The sequence below is a fragment of the Ischnura elegans genome, chromosome 12 (assembly GCF_921293095.1).
Source record: "Ischnura elegans chromosome 12, ioIscEleg1.1, whole genome shotgun sequence".
NCBI classification, from domain to species: domain Eukaryota; kingdom Metazoa; phylum Arthropoda; class Insecta; order Odonata; family Coenagrionidae; genus Ischnura; species Ischnura elegans.
Window position 1 is genome coordinate 48552923 of NC_060257.1, and position 26184 is coordinate 48579106.

Below are 26184 nucleotides of genomic sequence, written 5' to 3' on the forward strand. Positions count from 1 at the left end.
CAACACATGTGTTAAGTTAACAAAGCACAGTTGAAAATAGCATGAAAAAATAAATCCGTTCGCTAATTTTCTGGCCAAATCCACAATGACCAAATCCCACGCTAATTTTTCCCGTGAATTTAATCACATTTAACGCTTGTCATGTGAATGAATCTATTGCCATTGTAAGAGTAAAGGAATCCCACGCTAAGACCTCAGTACGGTTACTTTATAGATAATTATGTCGCTCAACCAACATAATGGACTCTTTACTTCCACTGTTAAGATCGTTCAATTATTGGTCACAGTTTTAATCTACATCTTCCTTGATCGACGGCGTTGAAACCGGTGCCGATATGGAGATAGTGAAGGGTGGATATGTCCAGTAGCTTAATTCGCTTAATGTCAAGGCTTTAGTCGCGGTATTCGAGGCGAAATTTAAGAGGTCATAGTGATTTCTTTGACAAAAACGGAGCATGGTCACAAGCATTCCTCCCCATCTAAGTCAGGTCTTCCGAAAAATAAGGACGTCATGCCAGTTATTTGCCTTCCAAACTTTATACTCCAACCGCCAAAGTCAAGCTAGCTAAATGAAAGGTGTAAGGTCATCAAGGTCAGTGGGAAGGGGAAAAGGGTGAGAGCCATTGATAAAATGGAAACGCTGAAGCATTTTTCTTTGATAGTTAATTCTTTAAGGATAAAGCAGTTAAAATTTTGTACTGATACATGAATACTTTATTGCAAATGATTTCCACCCTAAACATTCAATCCTTTTATGGCCCTCCGCCGAAACAAGTTACTATCATCCCAGAAATGCCATGGATTACTTCTCCTTATCCCATTTTAAACCTCCCCTCACTGTGTGACTCATCCCGATGTTTGGTTTTTTTATATGCGAGGGTTTTTCTCACAACGGACTAAGCCAAAGGCGACTGAAATCAACTTAACGTTCGAAAAGGGAGAGATTCTTGCCCTAAGCCACATTGGACATTGAAGATCTCTGAATTTGGACATCAGAAGGCCTCAGACGAGATTTGAACCCGAGGCCCTTTGAACAGAGGTCGAACGTGAAATAAATACTTGCAATTTTCCACGATTATAAATTTATTACGACCTAGGTTTCAATGTTAAAACATCATCTAAATTTATTACTACATTATCTAATAGTAATAAATAATATAATAGTAGAAATATTTTATTATCTTTGAAAATTGCAAGAATTTATTTCAGTATAAAAAAATTCCACTCCATCACGCTTGAATATTCGGAATTTAACAGTAGTCGAACTATCAACCCACTGTACCACAGCGGGTAGTGAAGATAGGTAACCAATGATATGTTGCGTCGAAATAGTTCCGATGCCCTCCATAAGGAATACGTAATAAACAGCGCGAAGCAGAAAATGAGTGGACCAAATAAACTTCGATTTTAAAATAGCACTAATATAAAGTTTTTGTTAATATTTGATATTTAATTCGTAATTACAGATTCAAAGAGCCACCCCTAACCCGCTCTCTTCCGACTGTCCGACTATTTTGCGACAATACGGTGTACGCAGGGTAAGACCCGAATAAAGTAATATTACGCAATACGTTGTGGTTGTTTATTAAAAGTCGCGTCATATATGGCTTTTTGTTGCTTCTTAATATTTTTTTCCAACAGTTAAATATAAATATCTGGCGTGATAGAAGAAAATGAAGGCCATTCTCGTATTTAGCAGTGAAAATTACGTAGGAATCAATCATCAAAAACAGTAAAAAAAACAGCCATCAAAGGCTTCCCAAAGCATAGGCTACTGAGGAAACTGGTTTTTGCGGAGACGGACGAAAAAGGCTTATGGCGCAGTAGTCTAAACTGCTCGTTGGAATGAAAAAAACTAACAGGTCACATTTGTAAGAAACTTGAATTTTGAACTGAAACGCTACTAGTGAAAAGCTTCAAAGTTATTAACAAAAATCCACAAATAACCATTTCTGGATTTTTTGCAATTATGCGTAGCGAAATCATATTTTGAAAATACCCTGGTCCTAGTTCAGAGCGCCAAAACATTGAGCCGGAAAGAAATCAATAGTACCCAAAAACGTCCCAGGTTTAGAAGCTAAATTTTGACTGGAATATTACGCACATACATGAAATCAATCTCCTTGAAGTTTCCCTGACTTTGGAGAATCAGCCAATATGCTGTTGAGAGTTCACCTTCAGTACACCTGGATCCTTTGCTTGGCTCTGCATTCGGTGCATTGTAATTAGCGCAAGACTGCGAGGTTGAGGTGTATAACAAATGACCGTATGCAGGCAAGGGTGGGGACTGGGTCCTATGGCCATGGTTGGGGACTTGGTCGGCACGGAACCAGAATCCTCATTTGACCCATATTCCACACTCAAAGTCGCTTACTGCGCGACTTTTTTCAATGCCAAAACGCACCTCAGACGACAACGCCCCCTTGTGTGGCCGGCCGGCCGCTGTGCCCTACTTTCCCAAAAGAAGGACGACATGCGGTGCCACAAGCGAGGAGCTTAAGGTCACATGAGTGTTCAATTTCATTTGTCGCAGTCTTTGCAGAGTATTTATTCAAAGGGCCTGGACCTGGACCGTATTGAAAATTCAATATCGACCGATTTTTGCCCATCGATAATTGGCGATTACGGCAAAAAATATCGGGACGTTAAGCATTATCTTATCGGCCCTAATGAAAATATCGCAATGATATGTCGTGACGAATCACCCGATTAAAAAATCACCTCCAAAAAATATCACCCCATATCGGATTGTGTCGGATGATATAAATTGATATTTAATCTAGCGGCGATTCGTCATCGGATGATATCTTTTTTATTACCGGACATTTTTACCGGACGCGATATTTGGTTCTTGATATCGGGCTTTAAAACACGATTTTTGTCGGTAAACCATGTATGTCTATGGTCACTATTAGATTCCCGATAATTTCATACATCGCGATTTGATAGATTTTTAGATACATTTTCCAAGCTGATCCACATGAACCTGCGAGTCCATTCCTCTCATCAATATAGCCGCATGTATAAACGGGATTTGCAATGCAACTCCGAAATTGTCTATCCTCTTCTTTGCCACGACAAATTACCGTAATCGTGTGATTAACGTTGACTGATCAAGGGCAAGAGTCTGCGACCTTTTAATACGTGCGTGACCAGTCGCGTAACTATGGGGGGGATGAGGGGATAGATCCCTCCCCCCAAAATCCTCTGAGAAATAAAAAAAAGTTATTTAAAACTATTGAATAGTTTTGAACTTTAATAACTGCATCTGATTAAAGTTAAAGTTTTAGTGCGAAAACAATGAAGAATGTATATCCAGGCGTGTCATTTTTCAAAAATTTTCCCGAAAAAGTTGCCTGATGGGGGAGGGGTCGCCACTCCAGGTCATCCCACCCCCTCCCCCAAAGCATATTCCTAGTTACGCCACTCTGCGCGCCGGATTATCAAGATAAAAATCCCCACGAAAATGCGCATCTTTTTCACGAGATGTTTTTCAAATAAGTAGTTAAATCGAAAGATCCACAGAGAAAAAATCATTCGCCTTGACCGAGATTCGAACCCGGATCCCCCGATTTCCGGTCGAGTCCTTTGGCCAGTTAAGCTATCGAGGCGTCATTCTTCCCAGTGGATATTTTCGGACACTACCGGACAAGAGTTTCTTATATGACGCCTCGATAGCTTAACTGGCTAAAGCACTCGACCGGAAATCGGGGTATCCGGGTTCGAATCCCGGTCAAGGCGAATGATTTTTTTCTCTGTGGATCTTTCGCACGACTGTGCATTGCGGGTGACTCCCGTAAAAGTTATCACCGCGGCTAGTCCCGGTATACTTTAAACAAGTAGTTAAATCCCTAAATTTATGTTATAACCTTATATAAGCACTCTCACTATCTCTAATTTTATATCGAAGTAAAGCTATGCTGGCTCCATGAAAATATCACGGGTCGTAGCCGTAGAAAGTATTTTTTTTGCCAAACCCTTTTCCCGAGGGATGTACAGACCTTGGGGGAATTCTTTGCTACCCCAAATTCAAAACTGGACATACACTGATGCATACTGCCCGGACATACCGATGATATTACGTCTCGGAGACGGCGAAATGCGTATAAGTTTTCCTGGTTCATTTTGGCTTCCCTCTTAAAAAGTTTTTCCTAAATTCAATCTCGTTCGTTTTCTTTTTTGCAGTAAATTTCGCGAGAATGAGGTCTTAATGACGCTTTGTTCACCCTGAATTTCTGTGATTGATTTCCGCGAAGGAGGCAAGGTCAAGAGATGGTCACTTTCAGCAGAAAAAATGCGATTTTCTACAAAAAACGATTAATTCTTTTGGATTGGTTATCCTGGAGGGAGGCCGACAGCTGAGGTCATTTTATTCAAAGATGACTAATGCGTGGACTTTTTGGAGATGGGATATTAGTGAAAGGAGGAAGATAGGGTCCGCTTCGACATTGAGTTACATTTGAATGAAGGCGCTCAGGGTTACAATGTTCATGTGCCATCCGTTGGATGAAATATTGCTCTCCATAGGACTCCAAAGTAAAGCAGAAAATCGCAGTCATCAAGGAATACAAATATAACTTGACGCCAGTTCTAAACGAGTAAAAATATAACCCGATTCCTTATCATCACCAGTCAGCATTTGATGCATCTCTCCACTAGATTCCACAATCAGATAACATTTTCATATTTAAGTAATTTGTCTCTTCTGCATCCTTAATCACTTGCTCTATTCAAATAATGCTCAAGGCCAAATATAATTTTTGTGGGATTTTGTTCAGAGAAGGCATACATTTCAGGGGGGTGCCAAGGCTGTAGAGGGTGGGGAGAACCCCGGTCAATGGATTTCAACCCTCCCTCAAAATGCTTGGGAAATACGGTCTTAATGTACCCCCTTTATTCTGAATTTCCCAAAAAATACCCTTTCCCCAATTTTTTCTGGATATGACCTTGTAAGGGGGATTATTTTGAGTGGATACACCTAAGATAATCTTCAAAACCATGCAAGAGAGGGGTTTGAACCCCACCCATGATCAGGGCCGGATTTACCCAAAGTTACGCTATAGGCACCTCTCCATTGAGCGGCCCTCCTCACTTGAGCCCCCCCCCCTTCTCCCCGATTTTTATGATAAGGCATAGCCCAGTTTAAAGTATACCGGGACTAGCCGCGGTGATAACTTTTACGGGAGTCACCCGCAATGCACAATCGTGCGAAAGATCCACAGAGAAAAAATCATTCGCCTTGACCGGGATTCGAACCCGGATCCCCCGATTTTCGGTCGAGTGCTTTAGCCAGTTGAGCTACCGAGGCGTCATTCTTCCCTGTGGTTTCCGAAAAATATCCACAGGGAAGAATGACGCCTCGATAGCTCAACTGGCTAAAGCACTCGACCGGAAATCGGGGGATCCGGGTTCGAATCCCGGTCAAGGCGAATGATTTTTTTCTCTGTGGATCTTTCGCACCATAAGGTATAGCCACTCACATAAGGTAAGATTCAGTAAAAAGGAATAAACAGATACATGGCAGACAGCATAAGTTTATGCTTGACTTTTACACATGGAAAACATAGACAATTCAATTAAAGAAAAACAGCTTGGAGTAAAACTACATGAAACAGTTTAACTTTTATGCAACAAAAACACTTCATCCCTTTCACAACACCCTTTCCAAAAATAATTTCTAGCCTTAATTCATCCACCATAAAAGAAGAGTAACTTCAAAAAAAAACATTACATACTGCTGTAACTGAATGAAATGCTACCCTTGAGGGCGCCCCTTGGACTGCGATGCCCCTAGCAATGTACCTATTTTGCCTTACGGTAAATCCGGCCCTGCCCATGAGTCTTTCTTGTGAGATGCCTTCCTTTGCCATTCTTCTCATTTGCCTTCAACTAACCATCTTAATTTTTTATTAATTATCTTATAATAATAGCCAATGATGCCGACCCATCTTTTTCTTTTGGCTTTCGGAAGACATCTTTTGTCCCTCTCTTTATATTACTTCCTCATTGCTCATTCAATCGATTCATTTTATCTTTGTCATTCTTCCGTAGCACCTTACTTTGAATGATTCCACTCTTTACTTCTCTATGCATGTGGAGTAGCTACGAATTTCGTTCAGGGGGATCCAAAACCAGGGGGGAAAATTTTTGAAAAACAAGGTACATACTAAGTCTAGGGTTTTAAACTAATTTTAACACTTTCCATAATCGACAAAAACTTCATTTGTAAAAGAAATCTTTTGAAAATCCATGATTTTTCAATACTTTGTTTTCTTTTATGAAGTAAAGTGATTGTGTTTTAATATTTCGGGGTGGGTCCAGACCTCCCCCCTCGCTACGCCACTGATCATAGCCCATGCCTCACTACCACGAAGAAGTAAACTCCATACATCAGTTTTTACAATCATCTGTCATATGCTTCTCAACATGTATCATCAGCTGTCAGTGGATTCTTCCTTTACACCCATCCTGGGTTATTCTGCACTTCAGAGATGTATTCTATGGTTAGGATGACTCACATTAGGTCCTGAATGAGGGCTTTGGACCGGATAAATAGTGCCTTTTTCTCCACTCTGAATTGGTGAATTTCTTGCCCAAGATGTTTCATATGGGCTAAGAATTTCCCTGACCTACCTAGAAACCAACTTTAAGGGTGACTCCATTCATCTCGGTTTCAATACGGATAACTTATTCAATGAAAACAGTTTTGATAGTGTTTCAATCACTCCTGCCTCTACTTTGAGGAATATCACTATGTTAATGGGAGAAAAAACCATTCATAAATTCGATGGTGGTTGGCGTAACATAGTGAAAATCCTTCATGATGCACAAAGGTTAAGAAAAGACTTAGCTGTTTCACAAAATAAAATATATTTGCGACCGGTTTCGATACAGCGTATCATCATCTGGCCTGATGATGATACGCTGTATCGAAACCGGTCGCAAATATATTTTATTTTGTGAAACAGCTAAGTCTTTTCTTAACCTTTGTGCATCATTCATAAATTATCAATTTACCACACAGCATTTATTAAACCCGAGACATTTTGAACTTGCAGTAAAAGTAGGTGTACTCATGAAATTTCAAATTTTGAATGGAAAAAACTTATCTAAATCATTGAAAGCACATTCTCAATTACACCAAAAGCAATTGGGAACATAAGTAACCAATATTAAAATACGCATAATAAGTTTTGTTATCAGATGTGAAAACATGGAAATCTAAGAGACCGATCCTCAACATTCACCAAGCAAAACACAGAGATATCCGTGATAGGTCCGCAACGTGTATAATGACACAGCGAGTTTTGAAACCGGCTGGGTTAAAGAAATGTTGTGTGGAAAATTATTAAGTCAGTATTAGTCCCATTAACAATTTTGATGGTTCTCTAACTAGCATCTTCAATTACAGAGAAACTGTTGTTGCTGAATAAATTAATACAGTGAAACCTATAAAAAAAAACTGTCATCTAAATAATGCCGCCAAAAACTACTAGTCAACCTACACTAAGTCAATGAATGAGAAGAAAGGACAATCCTTTAATCCAATAGGGTAGTTTCCTTCATCAAATAAAACCAAAGGCATTGATTGCGATTCGTTACCCACCATTAGTGTATTCATAATACACAAATTATTTGGTTTTTGAAATACCGGTTTAGACGAATGGCAAGGGTCAAATTTTATCCTCATTTGAAAAAGGCCAGATTGGCGCCCATGCGATGCCACTCCACGTGACGTCACAGGGACCTAGTTTCTACACGAGAGGATAGGAGTTATACATCGTCTGAGGTTACCAATGCATGCATGAGACACAGAGCTCAGGCAAACATGTCTTAATAATCACCTATTAAAACTGGCTAAGGTCGGAAAGTTTTCTTCGTTTGATAAGGTATTAATAAACCTTTTTTAAGCCAAGCGCTACCAGCCAGCAAGGTACTCAGCTACCCGCTAGCATCCTGCGTCCTATCAGCGCTCAGAGCCTCGATCAAGGTCACCTCACAAGGCGGGAGGGGGAACCAGAAATGCATCGCACGGACTTTTTCCCATCATTCCTACTTACGCGTCGCGTTTTCGCGCGCTTGAAAATTTTCACTTTTCATTTAATCGCGAAAAATAGATATCGTCAATTAAAAATCTAAAAGCGTGAAATACGTACTCCAGGAGTAATAATCTTTCGATTTAGGCAATAAAAAAATAATAGGAAACCACCCTATTGAAAGAAAATAAAAGAGATTTTATTCCTTCTTGAATTAGCTTCTGCTATTATGCTTCCTTAGAAAAATTCCAAATAATATTGAAACTAGAAGCTTTAACATAGTGGATAGGCTTCATAATGCAACGAATATATTTTTCTAACTTCCATAATTCTATATGTACATAAGTTTATACTATCAGTTTAGGGAATAAAGTCATTATTAGGGAAGAAAGGTTTATGCATATTAATTAAACAATAGGGGTTGGAATAGAAATAACTTTTACTGCCTTAGGAATTATGGCTCCAATATGGTAGGAAATTACATTAAAACATTTTTGCCAAAGAAAAAATGGGCAGCAGACAACACACAGAAATTAATATGGTACGTACAAATCGCCTCAAAATTGATGACAGTTTTCTCCACGAATGTCCTGCTACGTGGTCAAGTAATGCTTCGTTTCAAGAAGCCAGAAAGAAGGTTTCAACGCTGAGGGCAGTCAACGATGCAGCTGAAAGAGTGGTCAAGTTGATCCAAGACTTTCACGGTGTAATCACAGTGGAGGAGGAACAAAAGCAATTTTTGATACGTTGCGTACAAGAACACCGGAAGATTTATCCTGACAGGACAAAATTTCATTTCTCATGTTTGGGATCAAGTCTCTCATGTGTTATCATAATTCAATCGCAATAATATTTATTATGTAAGTTTTTTAGGCCAAACAGAAAAAAAACAGAGGGTATGCATATTTGATTTCGCGAAAAAAAAATTTTCTATTATGTCTTGGGACACCCTAACGTACATATTACATTTTGGGAAATACCAATGAAGGGAAGGTCAGGGTGGGGCAAGTTGTCAAGGGGATGTTGTTACTGCAAGAGAGGGAGTTTATGAGTTTCAGTAAAACTTCTAACTACCTGAAAACAGTGAAATTTGAATGGTGAAACTTAGGCCGATGTGACTTGAGTATCTAATTGCCGACTCAATGCCTTACAGCACATATCTTATTCATAATTGAAGCAGATACGAGATAAAATTATAATTGGGCTTAAGCCCGACAAAGTTGAAGCCGATCTGATCAAAGAGACAAATGAAATTGATTCTCCTTAGTTTACTATTCAGTTGATATTTATATTCACTTGTGTGTTATGTTCCTAACCCTCTGGTCAAGATTCTCTGCAGAAGCTCATCTACTAGTATATTATGATGATTTCTTACTCCTATTAACTGTATAGGGAAGAGTAGTAGCCTGGTGGGTAAAGGGCTTGGCAGTGATGGGCATCAGTTCAAATCCCAGGTAGAAGCCTTCAGACACCCCCAGATAAAATCCTTGATGTACAAGGTAGCCTCAAAAAAAAGAACTGGCCAACAACCATGAATGGGTGATATTCATGTACCTAACACTATGCACCTGGTGACCTTCACATTGAGTATAAAATTTCAAAATCACATTATTTGCATGATAGATTTCCAGAATACCTCACTTTAATGGTGTGGAAATCATATGAACATGCTCCGTCTTTCTCTAGGTAATCACAAAGGCCTCTTAAATTTCTCCTCTAATACCTCAACTTAAGCCCAGATGTAATACTGAAGTAAGCCACTGGACATATCTGTTCTTCCTGCCTCCATTTAAGCACTGGTTACAATGTCATAGATTAAGATGCAGACTAATTTTAAAATCAACACTTAAATGAGCAAGTTAGTATGAGAGAATAGTGTTCTAAAGCAAATGCTGTGATCTCAGGTACACGTCCCCCATTAGCTGAAAATATTATAAATTACAGGGGGTAGGCCAAAAACTTGTCTCATTCCTTTCCATATGCTTGCCTCTTAGTAGCTGGCTCTAGATTTAATCACTGTGGCAGAGCTCTTAATTTCAAACGCCGTCACCAAGGCCAGCCACCTGGCTGAGGTCGTTGCCCTGGGACCCTGAGGTCCCTGCTGCCGCCACCAGGGTACGCAGAACGTAGCGCCAGGAAGGCACCGTGAGAGAGAGACGCTGACAAAACGGCAACCGAGAAGGACTATCGCGCGAGAGAGACATTGAGCAAGTGTATCGCTTACCATCGCAATAACCGTGGTCAAATTTACTTTCGTTTACTTTATTGAAGTGAGGTTAGTTACCAGAGTACCCACAACCCCTTCAATCACAATTAAATTATTGTTTTCTCCATAAAAATTTGGGATTATTATCCAAAATTTGAAATAGATTTCAGCAATTTTCAGGAGGACAATATTTCAGGCTTGAAAACATCCAATTCATGTTATCAAAAGCCTTCTCTTTTTCTTTTAATCTCTCCTTCTCAACCACAAAATTAATTCAACTTTACCAACTTGATATTGGAATAAATAGCTGCCTAATTACCAGCCTCATGCATAAGAAAAATTAAAGATTGTGTCCTAGATTTGTCAGATATGTGACTCAAAAACTCTATGAATCCCACTTATTCATTCAGTTTATTTGGATAACGCAGCTATACTTAGTAAATAATTTTTTGTAGTCTTATTAAAATGCTAGGCAGTGTTGTTACTTTTTAGTCAACAAATCTTAAGTCATAAAAGAACCCAGTTGGCTTTTAACACAGAAGAAAACCTTGAACAAACAGCATAAAGCTAGATGACAACAAGATACATGATGTTTAGCCTTTATGTCATAACTCCATTCTCAAGCATACCCTTGGCAGACACTCCCAGGTTGTGCCAAATTCAACAATAACATGGAGAAGTTCTTCCACCATGCTCTGACTTAGACCTATTACCAATATGACAGAAAGTACTTCAAAATGGTACACAATACGGTCATTGGATCTCCATTGTCTCCCATTGCAGCTGGCTTCTTCATGAGGGATTGAATAAAAATCACTCAATTCCACCCAACTGTAACCAAAGATTTACCTAACTATTATGGTTGGTAGTGGCTTCATTGAACTCCTTCCTCCCTTCCATTGCCATCCTTCATGGTCCACAAGGGTCTAACATTTGGTGCCATGGGCGTCCGTACAACTGTCATAGGAATTCAGGAACCTGGATAGAGCAGTAGCCTGCACAGTGGCCTGGAAAACCAAAGCTCCATGGTTCGATTCTTGGTCCACAGGAATTTTTTCTCATGACAATCCTTGTAAAAAAGAACACAGGTTTACAGCCACTGTGTTAGGAGAAATACAAAGTTTAAATTAGCAGAAAATTTATATTTATTTGCTGCTCTTGGATTATATTATGTCAATAAAGCTTATTCATATCTTGTAAGTTTATTTTTTAGCTTGCCTTTCTTCCTCTCTATAGATTATGCAGGATAGAATTAGAATTCAGATCCCAGTAAAGTAACCGTCATTTTAGATCTTTTAGCTTTTAAGTTTCCACTCTATCCATCGATTTTTCTGAACATTATTTCAAAAACAAATAGAACTAATTGAAATGACCCAGGAACGCAAAACCTTAATCCAGGATGATGGCAACCAACTGTCCAAGACAAGTAAAGACCCAATTCCAAGAAAGCATTCAGCCAACCAGCACAGAATGTGGAGCTAAAAACAATATTCAAAGCAGCCTGTATATGACGGTATCACCCAGACATGAACTATTAAATAAAAAACCTTGCAGGATAGTAAGCCAAACATTGTCCACAAAAATGCAACAGCATGGAAGGAACCCCAAAAAGAAGATCTTTGATTTAAGCCCTACAGAAACCTACAACAGAACTACAGTCCGGCCGCCGAGAGTTGTCCGATGACAGCTAAAAGGAGTAGGGGGCAAGGTTGCCAGGTAAGAAATGGAAACGCCCACACCACACGTACACAAAAGGGTTCCCTTAAGAAAGGAACCAGAAGGGACGACGAGCGTGAAGGACCCAAAGGAAGATTCCTTTGTTTTGGCGATTCGCAGAAAGGGCTTGTTTTGGGTGGCTCAGGCTTGTTTCAGTGCTTCATATCCATGAGACAACGTTGTATGACTGGGCGAGGGTATGAGGTGCGTTTGGGGGACAGCAATTGGCTGCAAACCGTGCAGGTGCAGGGTTCTCCGCCCCTCCTTTTGAACTGTCATCGGACAACTCTCGACGGCCGGACTGTACATTTGCCTTTCAGAAAATACACAAAAAAGAGCAAAACTCAAATCCTCCACGATGCTTCTCAAGATGTTTAGAGATGAGTACCATCCCCACCTATATAGCAGTCAAACATTACTTGAAGACGGAGAAAGTACGTAAGATTCTGCACCCAACCAGCCGACATCCGATCAGAGTAAGAGAGCAGCACACAAGACGAGACTATATGAAGTGTCCCTCTAACTGTTCAACCTCCACCTGAAACTCAATTGTCACCGCAACATCGTTGGCTAGGAGATGATGGAGAGCATCACTTTTGAGTTGGCTGCAACTACCTTCTCTGGCACCAAATAAAAAATTGAAAAGTTCGTAAGAAATTTCGCAAGCCCTAGCATCCATCTAGAGGAGATATCTCTCAGCCAGATTGAACCATTATCCATCTCATCGACTTTATCCTAGTTGATGACATCTCCAAAGTGCTACCCAAGGGGCTCCATTTTCTCCTCCTACAAAATTCCTTTAGGATTCATCATGGAAGTTGAAGAAGCAGTGAAACAACTCCCAAGATGCAAGGCAGAAGAAGCAAGTGAGTTGAATTCCCTGGTGAACCAGCTGCAGCAGGTCCTAATGAGGACCAAAACTAAGTGTTGCATAAGTGGGGAGAAAAGCACTAGTGCATCTTCAGCAGAAAGAAGGCCTCATATTACTCCCACCTGACAAAGACAACACCACAGTACTAATAAGGAAGGAGAAATGTGGGAAAAACATCAAAGGGATGTTCAAGTTTTTCAATTTTATCTATAGAATATATCCAGAGGAGTGTTGGCTGAGGATATTGTGAAGGTAAAAAGAAAGCCATAGAGTGCAGAGACTTATATTAAGTGTGGAAGACCAATCTACCGGACACCCAATGCAATACACGAAGTTCAGAGGATTATTTACTGAAAAATGGAGGGAAGGAAGAATACATAGATACATTGATGAGAAAGTTCAGATTCAGGAAAGACAACCTGTGATGTGATAGGACTAATATAAAGACTCGAGCTGCACGGAACTTATTGTATAAAAAGAGCGTTTACCTAGCTTCACGAAATTAAAGAATTGTTGCTTGGTAAAGGTTATCAATGTAATAAAAAAGAGATGTGGGATTGACAAACGATTCATTCAAAATCTGCACATATGTAGTTCATAGCGCATAAAATAAGTTGGCCAATAACTTATCAGGGTAAAAAATTATTGAGAAAGGTAATTGACTAGGCTGTCAGCTGTAGACCTAGATTTTTAACCTCTATACTGAGATGAAGGTGAGAGTAGATAGTTCGGGAATTTCTACCAATGCGGGAGAGAAATTAGATTGAAGTTCTTATCCTTATTATTCATTCATTATAACTGAGCAAATTCGCATGGAATGAAGTTTACTGCAATAAATATAAAAAATACGACAGAAATTACAAACATACATGTTGAGGGCATTAATGATAAAGTTGAGGTTACTGCGCACCTTATTAATAAAATCAAAGAACTTTTCGCAATATTTAAGATTTTAAATAAAGCTTGTAACAAGGCTATAACTCTTATCATGAGGCATATAGGTTAACATACCTATTGTAGGTTTATCATACCTTGCGATCCGGTAGGTACCGAAATATGACCCAGCTTTAGTACATGAACAATGGTGATTGAAAGTGCAATTTCCTTAGAAAATGCACCAATATTCAAAAGATTAAAGGCGCTTGGTGAGCAAGCACTTCTAAAGTCTATTATTTAGTAAATTAATCTCTACTATAGTAAATTCAAAGTTAGCAATTAAGGATTTACAAAACTTTATCAACTACCTTGGCACAATGAGAGTTTTGAAAATTGGCCATGGCGCCCGCGTGCGGTGGCGCGAATACACCGGATGTAGTACACTTTCGAATAGAAGAAAAAGACAAAACAAGTCGAAAATTTCACAAGCAAAAAATATTTTTTTCATCAGTATTTACTCCACAAAATTGATTAAAAATTATTTTACCAAAAGTAAGATACTGCTTCAACATAAACGAGGGAAGCGGGGGCTGTCGAATTGTGCGGTCTGCTGCGTTCGAAGCGGTTCGTAGAGCGCAACGCGCAATATGAACAAATGAGGGTTGTCATAACAAATCCGCACATGTGTGAAAAGGCGTGGAGTGAGTAATTGACATGTTAACAATAACGAAGGGAAGTGAAGTCAAGTAAGAAAGATAAATGAGTTTTGGCTTAGAACTAGGTGATATATGTTATGGACAACCTTTGAAAAAGAAGTAAGCCCACGATAGTGAGGAAACTCTTTCATCAGTAGCAATTTATTATTACCTCGGTGAAAAAGGTGTGATTCAGGATTTGAGCCGTTCGTGCATATCCCTCAACATGGATATTGTAATTGACACTAAAGGTGAATTTGACGTTTTAGAGAGTAGTAGTGGTAGCAGCAGTGAAGAAGAAGAAAGTGAATCTGAAACTGATGAAGAATGTGGTAAGAACATACTTTGTTGATTATTTGTGTTTTCCATATTTTGCCACTTACATCATGTGTGATTTCAATCTTAACTTTTGTATATAAATCCTCATATTGCTAGTCTTAGTTCTGCAATCCATACCAGTAGCCCTTGGTATGGTGCATTAGAATTAAAATTATGTGTTTATTTTCGCTTCAGAGTCTTTCATGGTTCCCTACAGGACATCGGTTTCAGATAAAGGAACTGGGTAAGTGCTGTAGTATCCTACTTATTTTTCGAGTAAACATTTGCCGTCTGCACTCACTGTTTAACACCTAAATTTTTTTGTTAGCAATCGCACAAAGGACTCTGAGTTGGACCTCGATACGGATACTTATCTTGATGTGGGATTTGGAAAAACTAACCAACTTACTGGTCTCGCTCAGGGGTCTTCCACTCGAATTGAGGAAATTATGAAAAAGAGTGTCATTACTCCTGGATTTGAGAAACTGGATGCAATACCACCATACGAGGAATCGAAGCGGCAGTTGGTGAAAAAGAGAAGGGTAATCAAACTTCTATTTTTCTGTTGAGTACAATATCCGTAAAAAGCTTGCAAGGGGAATAAATCCGGGGCTATTAATATAATCAAACATTTCAGGGATGTAGTCCATCACAGTATGAGAGGAAAGAGCGAAGTGGATCCCCCCCACGTCCTCAGAGAAATAAAAAGGATATTATTAACTATCTTTTAGTTTTTAAATATAATAACTGCGTCTGCTTAAAGATAAATGTCATTTATTAATATCATGGCAGTGTGATGAGTTACTGCATACCGAACGGTGACTAAGGAGACGACACTTGCCACCATGCCCCCCCCCCCCCCCCCAATCACTCCCCAAAGCATATTCCTAGTTATGCCCCTGGTCCATCAGGTGCTATCCTTGATTCACCCTCCGTATGGGATTTTATAACCAATATTTTAAAGGTTTACAGGTCTCATGTATTCCCTTCAGAACTGCTTCTCCTCATAGCCTGATGTAGTCTAGTGGTCACAGTATTTGAACTGTTTTTCACCTTGATTTTCTCTGAGATATTTTTATGTGCAGAAATTTGTTAATGCACATGCAGAATCTGATGTTTTCCCATTTTTTTCACACAAGCCACCTTTGGACTATGTCATGTCCTCATTGCAACGCAATGAAATTTTACCATTTATATGTGTATGTAATTGGTTTCCATTTATAATTCTGTATGATATAATGGACTCATATTTTTATAATTCAAGCCTACTTTTCAAATCAGATTGCTTTATTTGTCAAATTTTCATCACTCTGTGGAGTAGGAAAGGAGAATCATAACTGGGAAGCTATATGTTTTGCCCATAATAATTTCCCTTCCCTAACCATTCACTTTCTGGGATGAGTAGAATCATAATTTACCAACGAGATGCTTCTCAGGAGCTTCTTATTACAGATGGCTTGAGTGATCACTAGCTGAAAAGATGGTTGACCACCTCCAAGGGTAGCCATCTTCAGATTTCAACTGTTCTTTTCCAAAAATTTGCTCTTGCATCTACAATCCTACCGTAGAGGATGGGGACGACAGTATTAGTTCTCTGCTGTCTTTTGAATCATGCAAATTTTGAGTTTTCAGTGTGGCTAGGCTTATGCTAATCGGAGTTGTGCATCTGCCTGTGGTGGACTTTATTTATGCTTCCTCAAGCATGTATATTTTGATTTTATTCAAATAATTAAAATTTAAACTATCTCTATGTGTAGTCAGAAAGAGATTAAAAATATATTTGTAAAATGTCCAGATGATTTTGGGTTAATCCAATAGAACCTCATCTGGGGATCTCTTCGGATAGGAGTAACTCACTACAAATTTAAGATACTGCGGTGAAGGCAACTTTATATGCTGCAGCCCTTTATCATGATGTGGCTCCTTTGCATGAAGGTGCCTTTTTTTCGTAGCCAACAAATTAAGTGCCATCCTCACATGCTCCTGCAGTTGGCTAAAAGATGTTTTCATGGATTATGGAGATAGTGGCAGAGATGTGATCCGATATGAAAAAGCACTTAAAAGCACGAAATTTCAATAGTTTCGGACCGCTGTCACTTTAAGGCACTAAACCGAAATTGCACGAAATGGGATGGCATGAAACCTCCTCAAATCCGAAAGGGCACTTTAAGGAAAAAATTGCTGATCCGAAAAGGCACGATAGTTTCATACCATAAAGTGGAATATAGTTTTGGATCTTACATCTCACTCACTCAAAGGTGAAGAAGGGCTGGAGAGGACGAACATTTATCTATAAAAATTCAAGGAAAGAGGGAATGGAGGGAAAGAGAAGGAAAGGTTATTGGCTACTCAAATGAGGTGGCACGCTGGGGAATTGCACGTGGGAGAACATCTGTTTTCGGGACTCAATTGAGGGATTATACGGCATATGCTGGGGTTGTCCACTCTTAAAGAAAGGGCCAAGGAGTTGTTTGAGAAGGTTTGGGCATCGGGTGAAGACATAGTTAAAGAGATAATGTGAAGTGGTCAAGAGTTTGGGACATCTAGAGCTAATGAGAGGGAAAATCCAAGGGGTTAAGGAGAGACGAAAAGGGAAGAGGAAGAAGTAAAAAAGGTGAGAAGGGGTTGGGGTTTCCAACGCGAGAAGTGAGCGGCTATGGATAAATAAACCAAGTATGGGAATTGAGATTGGACAATATTTCGGAAGGGAAGGGTCTGGGGAAGTTTGAGAATGGTTTAGGGTTTATTTGAGAATGGAATGTTGAGGAGACGTGCCTGGTTTGCAAAAAGTTGACCATTTAATAAGTTAAGTTTATGAGACTGTACAATATAATTTTCATCTTTTTTTCCTTTATCTCCAGAGAATTACCTCTAATGCATAGAATTTTACCATCCATGTGACTTTGCAGTGGAGTAAGATTTTATCAGGTGTTTTGCAGGGAGAAATGAATCCTTTTGTGATTTCCGTATGGTTAAAAATGCATGTATATTATAAAATAAGATGAAATAATATTAATGCATATTATAATAATATTTTCAGAACAAATTACAATTTGGGATTATTTGTGTACACTTTCGCGCCGGAACCTCGTGGAGGGAAATTCTTCCACATCAGGAGTCCCTTGAAAATTTTTTGCACCCCCTGTATGAAGCTCTCTCACGTGGAAAGAAAGCAGAAGTTTGCACCCGTCCTAAGGCTGGGACCCAACTCATTGGGATGCCGATCCTTTTCCTCGGCTGCTGTCCCAGACCCTTGAAGGATTAAGACCCTCACAGTGCTAGTCCTCCGTCAATTGACTGAAATAGCCGTGTTATATATAATCAAATATTTGTTGTTCCCATTGATTGTTTATTTTAGAAAATGAATTCCTTGTGTTTGTCTGAGCGTGAAGAAATTTTAAGCGAAGTTTTAACGATCATATTGACGGATTTAGACTATTTCTATTCCATATCGGCTGATTTGGAACTGAACTGAACTCCGTTGATATTAACGCTAGAACTCCGATTAAAATTTCCATGTGATAAGCAAAAAACGAAGAATGCACGTCTAACTTCAGATATATAAGGTAAGCTACGAGTATTATTTTTGGAAAAAACACCACAAATAGCAGTGGATGATCGTGCGGAGGGGATAGAAAAGGGTGGTTCAGTTCGAGAAAGGGCCTAGGCTCAAGGGACATACACTAAGCTGGTCTTTTGTGTCTGTGGCGGTCCCTTTCCTAAACCCCACGTGGCACATACACACAGTCAGGCACTTTAACCACTTTAGTGGATAATTTCATGCCACACTGCATGAAACTATACGATGCCCAAAATATAGTGTATGGGATCCTAAACTTTTAAAAGTGAAAAGTTTCGTGCCAGTCTGGTCCGAAATGAATCGGATTGTTTTGTGCCTTTTCGGATCGGGCACGAAACGTAAAGTTTTGTATCGGATCACATCCCTGGATAGTGGACAAAATGAAGTCTGTGGCAGCTGATGATTTGTTGGAAGAAAATGAAACGAGTGTAGAGATATGTATTTGGAGGTCTCTTCTACTACAGGTGATGATAATAGTGTTGATGGAAAGTCATCTTCCAGTGAGGTGAACATCAAACCTTCCCCAAAGAATCAGGGTCCCATTGAAGATAGAAGTCGATGCAGTGTCAGTGGCTAAACTCCATCCCACATGATCAATAAAATCATTTTGCTCCTAATAAGTTCAACAGATTCAGGCTTCAATTGGTGGAAGTTAGACATATTTAAGTAAATGAAAGGTCGTAGCACTTTTCCACAAGAATTTTTAATTCGTACAACGCGTTTCAGCTCACTGAGCCATCATCTGGTACAGGTCTTGTACCAGATGATGGCTCAGTGAGCTGAAACGCGTTGTACGAATTAAAAATTCTTGTGGAAAAGTGCTACGACCTTTCATTTACTTAAATTTTGCTCCTATGTGACCCTTGTCTTCTTGGGAGAAAAGCATTAATTTGTGTGGAACCAGGAGGGAAAAATGTGACAATGTGACATGGTCTACAAACGCACCAACGTTAGGTTCTGCAAGAGCTGGGCTAATGGTGATTGTGTCACCACAAGAATGCTTCAGCAGTGAGCTGTGGAAGCTGCATTCCAATTTTTTAATGGTGACTTTTAATTTAGTGGGTCATTGAAATGAAACAAACACTTTTAAAGCACTGAATTTCCAAGGGTAAGGTCACAGGTTATTTGAGGAGGAAGAAAAGGCCTCCATACAGGAAATCTTAAAGGTAGCTCTTCTACATCTCTCCTGGAGCAGAGCCGAAAATTAATACTGCTACTCAACCTCCCAAGGGACAAATACTGATTAGACGGAGTATGGGTACTGTGCTCAAATGAGGTGGTGATGTTCATCTGCCTCGAGAAGGAATTTGGGTAGTTTGGCCCAAGAGTGAAACTCGAGGTAGAAGAAGCAATGAACCAATTTAAAAATGTTTTTATGATTTGCTCAAAGTCAGGAAACTTTTAATTGTAAATTTGAGCTGTACTTGATGAAAGTTTTAAAGCCGCATTATATGGAGGAAAAAATTTCTTTTTTTATATTTTTCTTCAGATGGTCAAGCAAGTCAAGCCCTCTATGATGAGCGAATTGGCGGCTCTAATAATGACCTAATGTGCACAATTTGAATTACATATATCTCTGAAAAGTACCCGTATCTGCCAACCTTGTGATTTAAGCTTTTTGTAGACCAATAAAAATATTAATTTTGCAAATGCAGAATAGTACTGCACCGCTGAGAGAGAAATGCAATGTAACTAACTGCAAGTATATGATAAAAATGCATGCACTCACTCATAGACAATTGTCAGTGCCATCGAGTCACCCTATACATATGCATGCATATGTGACTGCCAGATTTTTTTAAATGTGAAACAAATTGTTTCTCCTGATGACATTTTAAAAACAAAATGCTACTGTAGGGAGGTTAGCTTCGCAAGATGTTGGTAGTGCTACTATATGTTTTTTTATGTTATGTTGTTGAGTACCATCCCAAGAAATGTGAAAAATTAGGCAGTAAATGTAATGTAATGAAAAGTTATCAACCTAATAACTGAAAATGATTATTTTATTGCAAATGCACTTCCTAGTTCCCTAAGATGCAGTTCAAAGGTGATGAAGTGGTGGAAGGGAATAGAATGTTGGATGCTTACAGAGACAATGAAAATTTTGGGAAAAGAACCATTGAAATCTAGAGAGGGCTAGTAGGTCAGGAAATGGTCCTTCCTTCCAGATTTGGGGGCAGTAAACCATCTTTTCAGTAGTGGTCACTCAAGCAATGTCAAATGTGTAAAAAGAGGTTCCTAGGAAGCATCTTGCGAATAAATTTTGCTTTTACTTCTCTCAGCAAGAATTATCCATTCTTACAGGGGAAACATACGGCTTCCTAGTTACGTGTTTCCTTTCCTACTCCGTGGGGTGCTGAAATTTTAATTAATAAAGCAATTCGATTCATAAAGTTGGTTTGAATTGTAGGAAAAAGAGTCTATAATATCAAATTGCAAAATAATAAGAAACAAAGAAAATGAATGTCATAAAATTGTATCATGTTGCAACAAGGCCATACACAACTCAAAGGTGGCTTCTTGTGAAAAATGGAAAACATCAGACGATGCATGTTCTTAAAAAATTTCCTTGCATAAAAGTAAAATGTATAGTGAAGGAATAAGTAGAAAGAAGTAATCAAAAAAATGTCACAGATGAGTTTTGATCTTGGGTCCTTGGTAAAGCAGTCGAACACCAACCACTGGACCAAATAAGGGTATGACAACAGGTAAAATTAGATGCTTTAGTCAAAATTACCGACTTTTAAAGTCTCCATTTGGTAAATAGGCAGGAATTGATCCCAACATCTTTTCATTAAACCTAACAAAGCACTTAATTCCCCACAATCTGTAGCATTGCTCAAAGCGAGCAATATGTGTTCTTAGAAATGTTGGTCAGTGTCTCTCAAGTAATTGCAGCAACAGCTGCTTCAATTCTTTTTTGTACTTAGGAAAGGTCATCTAGTAATAAAGGCACGGATGTTGTTATAACTTGGAGGATCACAACCGAACTTAGTACGAAATGTACGTTTCACGATAACTACAGATTCCATCTTAGCAAACTATCAAACAAAAAAGAAAAAGCTTTTTGTTCACTAGTCATCATCTTTGCTACTATGCCATTTTTCCGAACTGACGGCGGCTGGGTGGAAAATATAAACTAGCCAATGAGAAGCGCTGCCCCTTCCACCTCTCCGTTCCCCTCCATCCCCTTCCCATTTCCCCTCCATCCGGCCGAGCGGCGTTGTCAGCCTTGGGAATAACGGTACTTTCGGGGGCGGCAGAACGATCGCTGTACGATCTCATAAGATTCGGCTCTGCAACACTGCTAGCTTGAGAGCGATGTGCGCTGCACGGAGGTCGGAGAGAGACTGCGGGCTCTTCCACACTTTCTCCTGTCGCTCTTCTGTGATTGGCTAGAAGAGTGGGTGGTTTTCAAGCACGCTCAAGGTCAGCCGCCATCAGTTCAGAAAAATGGTATAGTACTTTCCAACGGATGGCAGAAATATCGGGTGCACATGTGCTTTGTTGCCAACAAAGAAAACTGTTTGAGTTGCTCTTTCATTTATTGTATCAGTTATAGGTGTAAGTGTAACAAATAATATAATGCGTTAAAACCCAGCTATTCATTATGAAAAACCTAGTATTACACTTATGAACTATGCTCCTCTATATAACCCTTAACTTAAATTTACTCTTAATTGAGGCATTTCCTTCAATAGTTAAGTAAGGAAGGGTAACCATAGATTAAGGTAGCATTTTAATGCATGTCCTTAAAAGAAAAAATATTATGTATTGCAAATTAAATTTTACTTGGAACAGATTCAAAAAAGTTGAAATTGAGTTTGCCTAATTGTTGTTAATTGTTTCTCTCTATTTAGGAGGAGCGAGCTAAGACCAAAGGAAAGGATTGGTTCAATCTTCCAGCCCCTGATGTGACAGAGGAAATGAAACATGACCTGGAAGTTCTTCGGATGCGTTCTGTGTTAGATCCAAAGCACTTTTATAAGAAAAATGACCTGAAAGTGCTGCCTAAGTACTTCCAGGTAAGTTGTTTATGTTTTTATTACTTTGAAACATGTGCATTGACCCCTTCCTCTTGTATTGTATGCTGTATTCAGTTTAATAATTTGAGGTTGAGTCATTCTTTAGTAGATATTTTATTGGAATAGGTACATGGGCGTACCCAGCGGGGGGAGGAGAGACAGCCCTCTCCCCCCCCCCCCCTCCCCTAGAAGCAATAATCTCAAGTCTTTATGAAAATCAGGACTGGATTGACTCAAAAGTTTTCAACAAACTTTCCTTAAATCCACGAAAAATGGCATTAGTGTGAGACGTATAATTAAAATTAAAATTTTTAGCAAATAATTTGAAAAACATATAAAGCGCTGTTATAATTTTCTAAAACTATTGGTTTCACTCACCTTTTTCCCAGCTAAAATTTTACAGCTTGAATGACCATGGCTTCCCCCTCCCCTACTTTTAATCCAGGGTACGCCCTTGAATAGTTATAATAAAATTGAATTTTATTGGTTATCTCCTCCACTTATATATGTAATATGAATTAATATAAGCATTTTCAACTAAGTGCAACATAATTATTTATTGTCAATTTTGTCACTTTATTCTGTATCTAGATTTCTGTGCATCATTTGATGCTTAAAAAATCCACAGGATTTCTAATTGTAAAAATTCTTTCTTCCATTAATTTCATTTTCTTTTTTAGGTGGGGCGTATTGTTGAAGGGCCTGCTGACTTTTATAATAGTAGAGTTCCCAAGAAGCAGAGAAAGCAAACAATAGTGGAAGAACTAATGGCTGATGCAGAATTTAAAAGGTAACATTTTTCTTATCTTAGAATTCACCTTTAAAGCTGGATTTCTTTCATTCCAAATAACATCTTAGGTGTAAAAATTGACCTTTAGGTTTTACTTTTTGTTAATTTCACAGAAGTTGACTTAATGTTATCTAATCTTTTAATGTCACGTTGTATTTAATCAATTATGTGTGTAGATTTTAAATTTTTTGTTGTCTCTTCTTGTGTGTTTGAAGAATATGCATTTAAGTTGTTAATTTTACTGTGGACAATTGATTGTTAATGAAGAATTTATAACTAAATACCTATCAGTGCTTCTTGGTGTAAGTATCAAGAGTTTAGGAGGTGATTTTTTTTACTAATTCTGCTTTAGTAGCTATCATTGAGAAGGCTTGCCAAGGATAGATATCTTTTGGCCATACTGATGAAGCAGAAGTGATTTGATTGCCTATGAATTTTCATGTGTCACTTTAAATCCTTGGTTTCAATTTCATAACATAAATGGCATTAATTAACCACATCTTAGTACATACTTACGAACAGTTGTTTGTGTGTTAGTTGTGAATTAATTCAGGTGCTTGTTTATTTTCAGGTATAATAAGAGGAAATTTAAGGAAATTATCGCCAGTTCTAAAGCTAAAAGTCATCTAAAGGCACACATGCGCTCTAAAAAACTGAAAAAGAAGAAATGATGTAAAAAGAATGAATAAAATGTTTTGTTTCCAATACATATGTAGTTGTGTAATGCTTTTCTGATATTCCCTATGCATGAAGTTCTGATAATCATGTACCCATTCCAAGAGTGAAATCATTTAGCTGTCACATAAACACCAAGCAATGGAGAATGAATGCTCTGTCATTTTGCACCATTTATGTAGGAATTAGGATCAGAGGTGCTGAACAAGTATTTTGTTCTTAATCAAGTGGGACTCAATTATTGCTATTGGCTGTCTTTTCATTTGGAGCAGTTTTCAAAAGTGGAGTTAACCCTTTCACGCCAAATGTCAGAGCATTTTCATCTGCAGAATGTCGGGTAGAGCTGTTGTGGATTTTTCATCGCAAACAACCTGACATCGACTATAGCCGATGTGGTGGAAGGGAACTGACTGCTGAGGTAGCAATTGTTGGATGTATTCAGGCCGGGCCTGAGACACAGCTTAGCAAGACCTTATGGTGACCCCTCTACAATTAAATCTGACCCTCATTTATGATCATCCTCACTGTAGGAATCTGTTGTGAAGTAATTATGCTGTCAAAGGTTTCTTTAACCATCTTTATTTTGTTGCATGCTTCATTTTTTTATATTTCGAAATTAATTTTTCGTTTTGTTCTGTGCGTAAAAAATTTTTGAACAAAATTTTAGCTTTAAAAGTAATGGACTTCTGGACTAATAGTCTTAGTACCTGTATTCACTAACTTTGTTGTTATCAACGCTAGAAATCCACTGGCCGTGGACTCATGCTAAGACAGGATTAGAGGATCTAGTCCAGTGGCCGGGGTAACCCCACCCAAAAAAAAGAGCTCTGTACAGAGAGGTTTAAAGTATTCGTACGCCAATTGTAGCATAGAAAATGTTCTCCTCTCGTACGTGCCAACAGGAAAGGGTTAAAAGAGTAGGAATCTGTGGGAATCCTCCTGTTCTTCACTTAACAACTCCCCCACTAACACTATTCTTTGTTAACTCATTTCCACCCCACTTCCTCTGTCTTAATGTCCCATTTCTTTCATGCAATATATCTTAACAGTACCTGGCATACACTTTCTTACACCCTTTCTTAACATCTACGTTCCTTTTTCTTTGCCCCTTTGCTTTGGACTTTGCACATAGGGGGGGCAGAATTGGTTGGAGAGCAGAAAGTCAGTACCTACTGACAGCAAACTGGGGAGCTGATTTTGGCAGTCTAGTCAGGTCAGCTGGTCAGCAATTGCCGGCGGCCCCAAGCTTATGGGACCCCCACAACACTTGCGTTTATTGTAAAGAGTATGTGATAGGTGGAATAAAAAGACTTGGATTGCTTGAGCATAAGTTATTTTGCAATTATAAAATTCTATGTTTTCACTAGTTACTTTCTTTACAACATACTCAACGTAAAAGGATTATATACAAAATAAAGGTGAACCTGACACTTGTTTGAAAGGGGTTTTCATAAGGTTATTTTAGATTCTTTTTTAGATTTCAGTACAGTTTCAAGGAGCAAATTTAAAAATTATCTAATTGAACCATAATACATAATTAAACCTTACAAGCTGTGAAATCTCACTTTTCATGGTATTTTATTGGAAATTGCCATTTTTATTTAATTTTATCTAGCTTTTTTTAGAGCCAGAATAGCATCAAAATCCACTACTAGGCAGGCAATTTCCTAAAATTTTCCATAGGAGGACCCCCAAATTACCCCATAGGAAAGGCCCCAGCAGGGGGCCCTCAATTACTCAACCACCCTGCCTGCAACATTTTGATATCCTAATCCTCAGCCTGAAGAGATTGGGGAGGATTCCTACCCACCATTGCTGCTGCATTTGCTTGGAAGTTAACTACTGCCGGATCCACTATTTTACCCCCCTGATTTGGTGCATGTTAAAGTCAGACATGACCCTTAAAACAAATACCCTTAGATGAAAAGAAGTGAACAGCGGGTATCATCATCTTAAAAAATCAGTTTTATACGTTTTTATGGAACCCCTTTCTCAGGTGAATCAAGCATATTATTTTTCCAATGTGAACAAATGATCACATGCATGGCAGGTTGAAACTAGGGTATTTTCAAAGGTTACAAGGGTGTCTAATAAGACAAAAAAATGCAATAACAAAGGGATACTTGTTCTACAGATTGGTCACCTGCTTGAAAAATTAGCATTATAGTGGGGCAACACATTTATAGCACAAGATGGGCACATTCCATATCTGATGTAGAACCCAGGTTGAGAGCATGTATCCCCATTGGTTACACTATCAAGCATTATAACATGCTAATGCAGTTAATGCAATGATGATTTTATTTCTTGTAGCTCATCTCAGTAAGTGATTCTCAATTTATCACTTGATAATTCGCCATGTTTGGATTAATTCATACGTTGATGTCCCAAAATCA

At 38.7% G+C, this 26184-nt stretch overlaps 1 protein-coding gene and 1 non-coding gene across 2 annotated transcripts; one reads left to right on the plus strand and one right to left on the minus strand.

Moving 5' to 3' along the window:
* Positions 1-5235: 5235 nt before the first annotated feature.
* On the minus strand, positions 5236-5308 carry Trnaf-gaa. The gene has a single exon. It is a non-coding gene; the product is annotated as a tRNA-Phe (tRNA).
* A 9056-nt stretch (positions 5309-14364) lies between these two features.
* LOC124169461 (deoxynucleotidyltransferase terminal-interacting protein 2) lies at positions 14365-23820 on the plus strand. The gene is made up of 6 exons (XM_046548076.1): positions 14365-14732; positions 14914-14962; positions 15047-15260; positions 22159-22323; positions 23004-23113; positions 23685-23820. The coding sequence occupies exons 1-6, from the start codon at positions 14627-14629 to the stop codon at positions 23782-23784; spliced, it is 744 nt and encodes a 247-aa protein (XP_046404032.1). The 5' UTR covers positions 14365-14626; the 3' UTR covers positions 23785-23820.
* The last annotated feature ends 2364 nt before the right edge of the window (positions 23821-26184 follow it).

What these genes read in the sequence shown, in the direction of transcription:
- LOC124169461 (XM_046548076.1), top strand. Translation starts at nt 14,627, where the DNA reads ATGGATATTGTAATTGACACTAAAGGTGAATTTGACGTTTTAGAGAGT. An exon ending in TGCTGCCTAAGTACTTCCAG is followed by an intron (nt 22,324 to 23,003) that starts GTAAGTTGTTTA and finishes TTTCTTTTTTAG; the next exon opens with GTGGGGCGTATTGTTGAAGG. An exon ending in GCTGATGCAGAATTTAAAAG is followed by an intron (nt 23,114 to 23,684) that starts GTAACATTTTTC and finishes GTTTATTTTCAG; the next exon opens with GTATAATAAGAGGAAATTTA.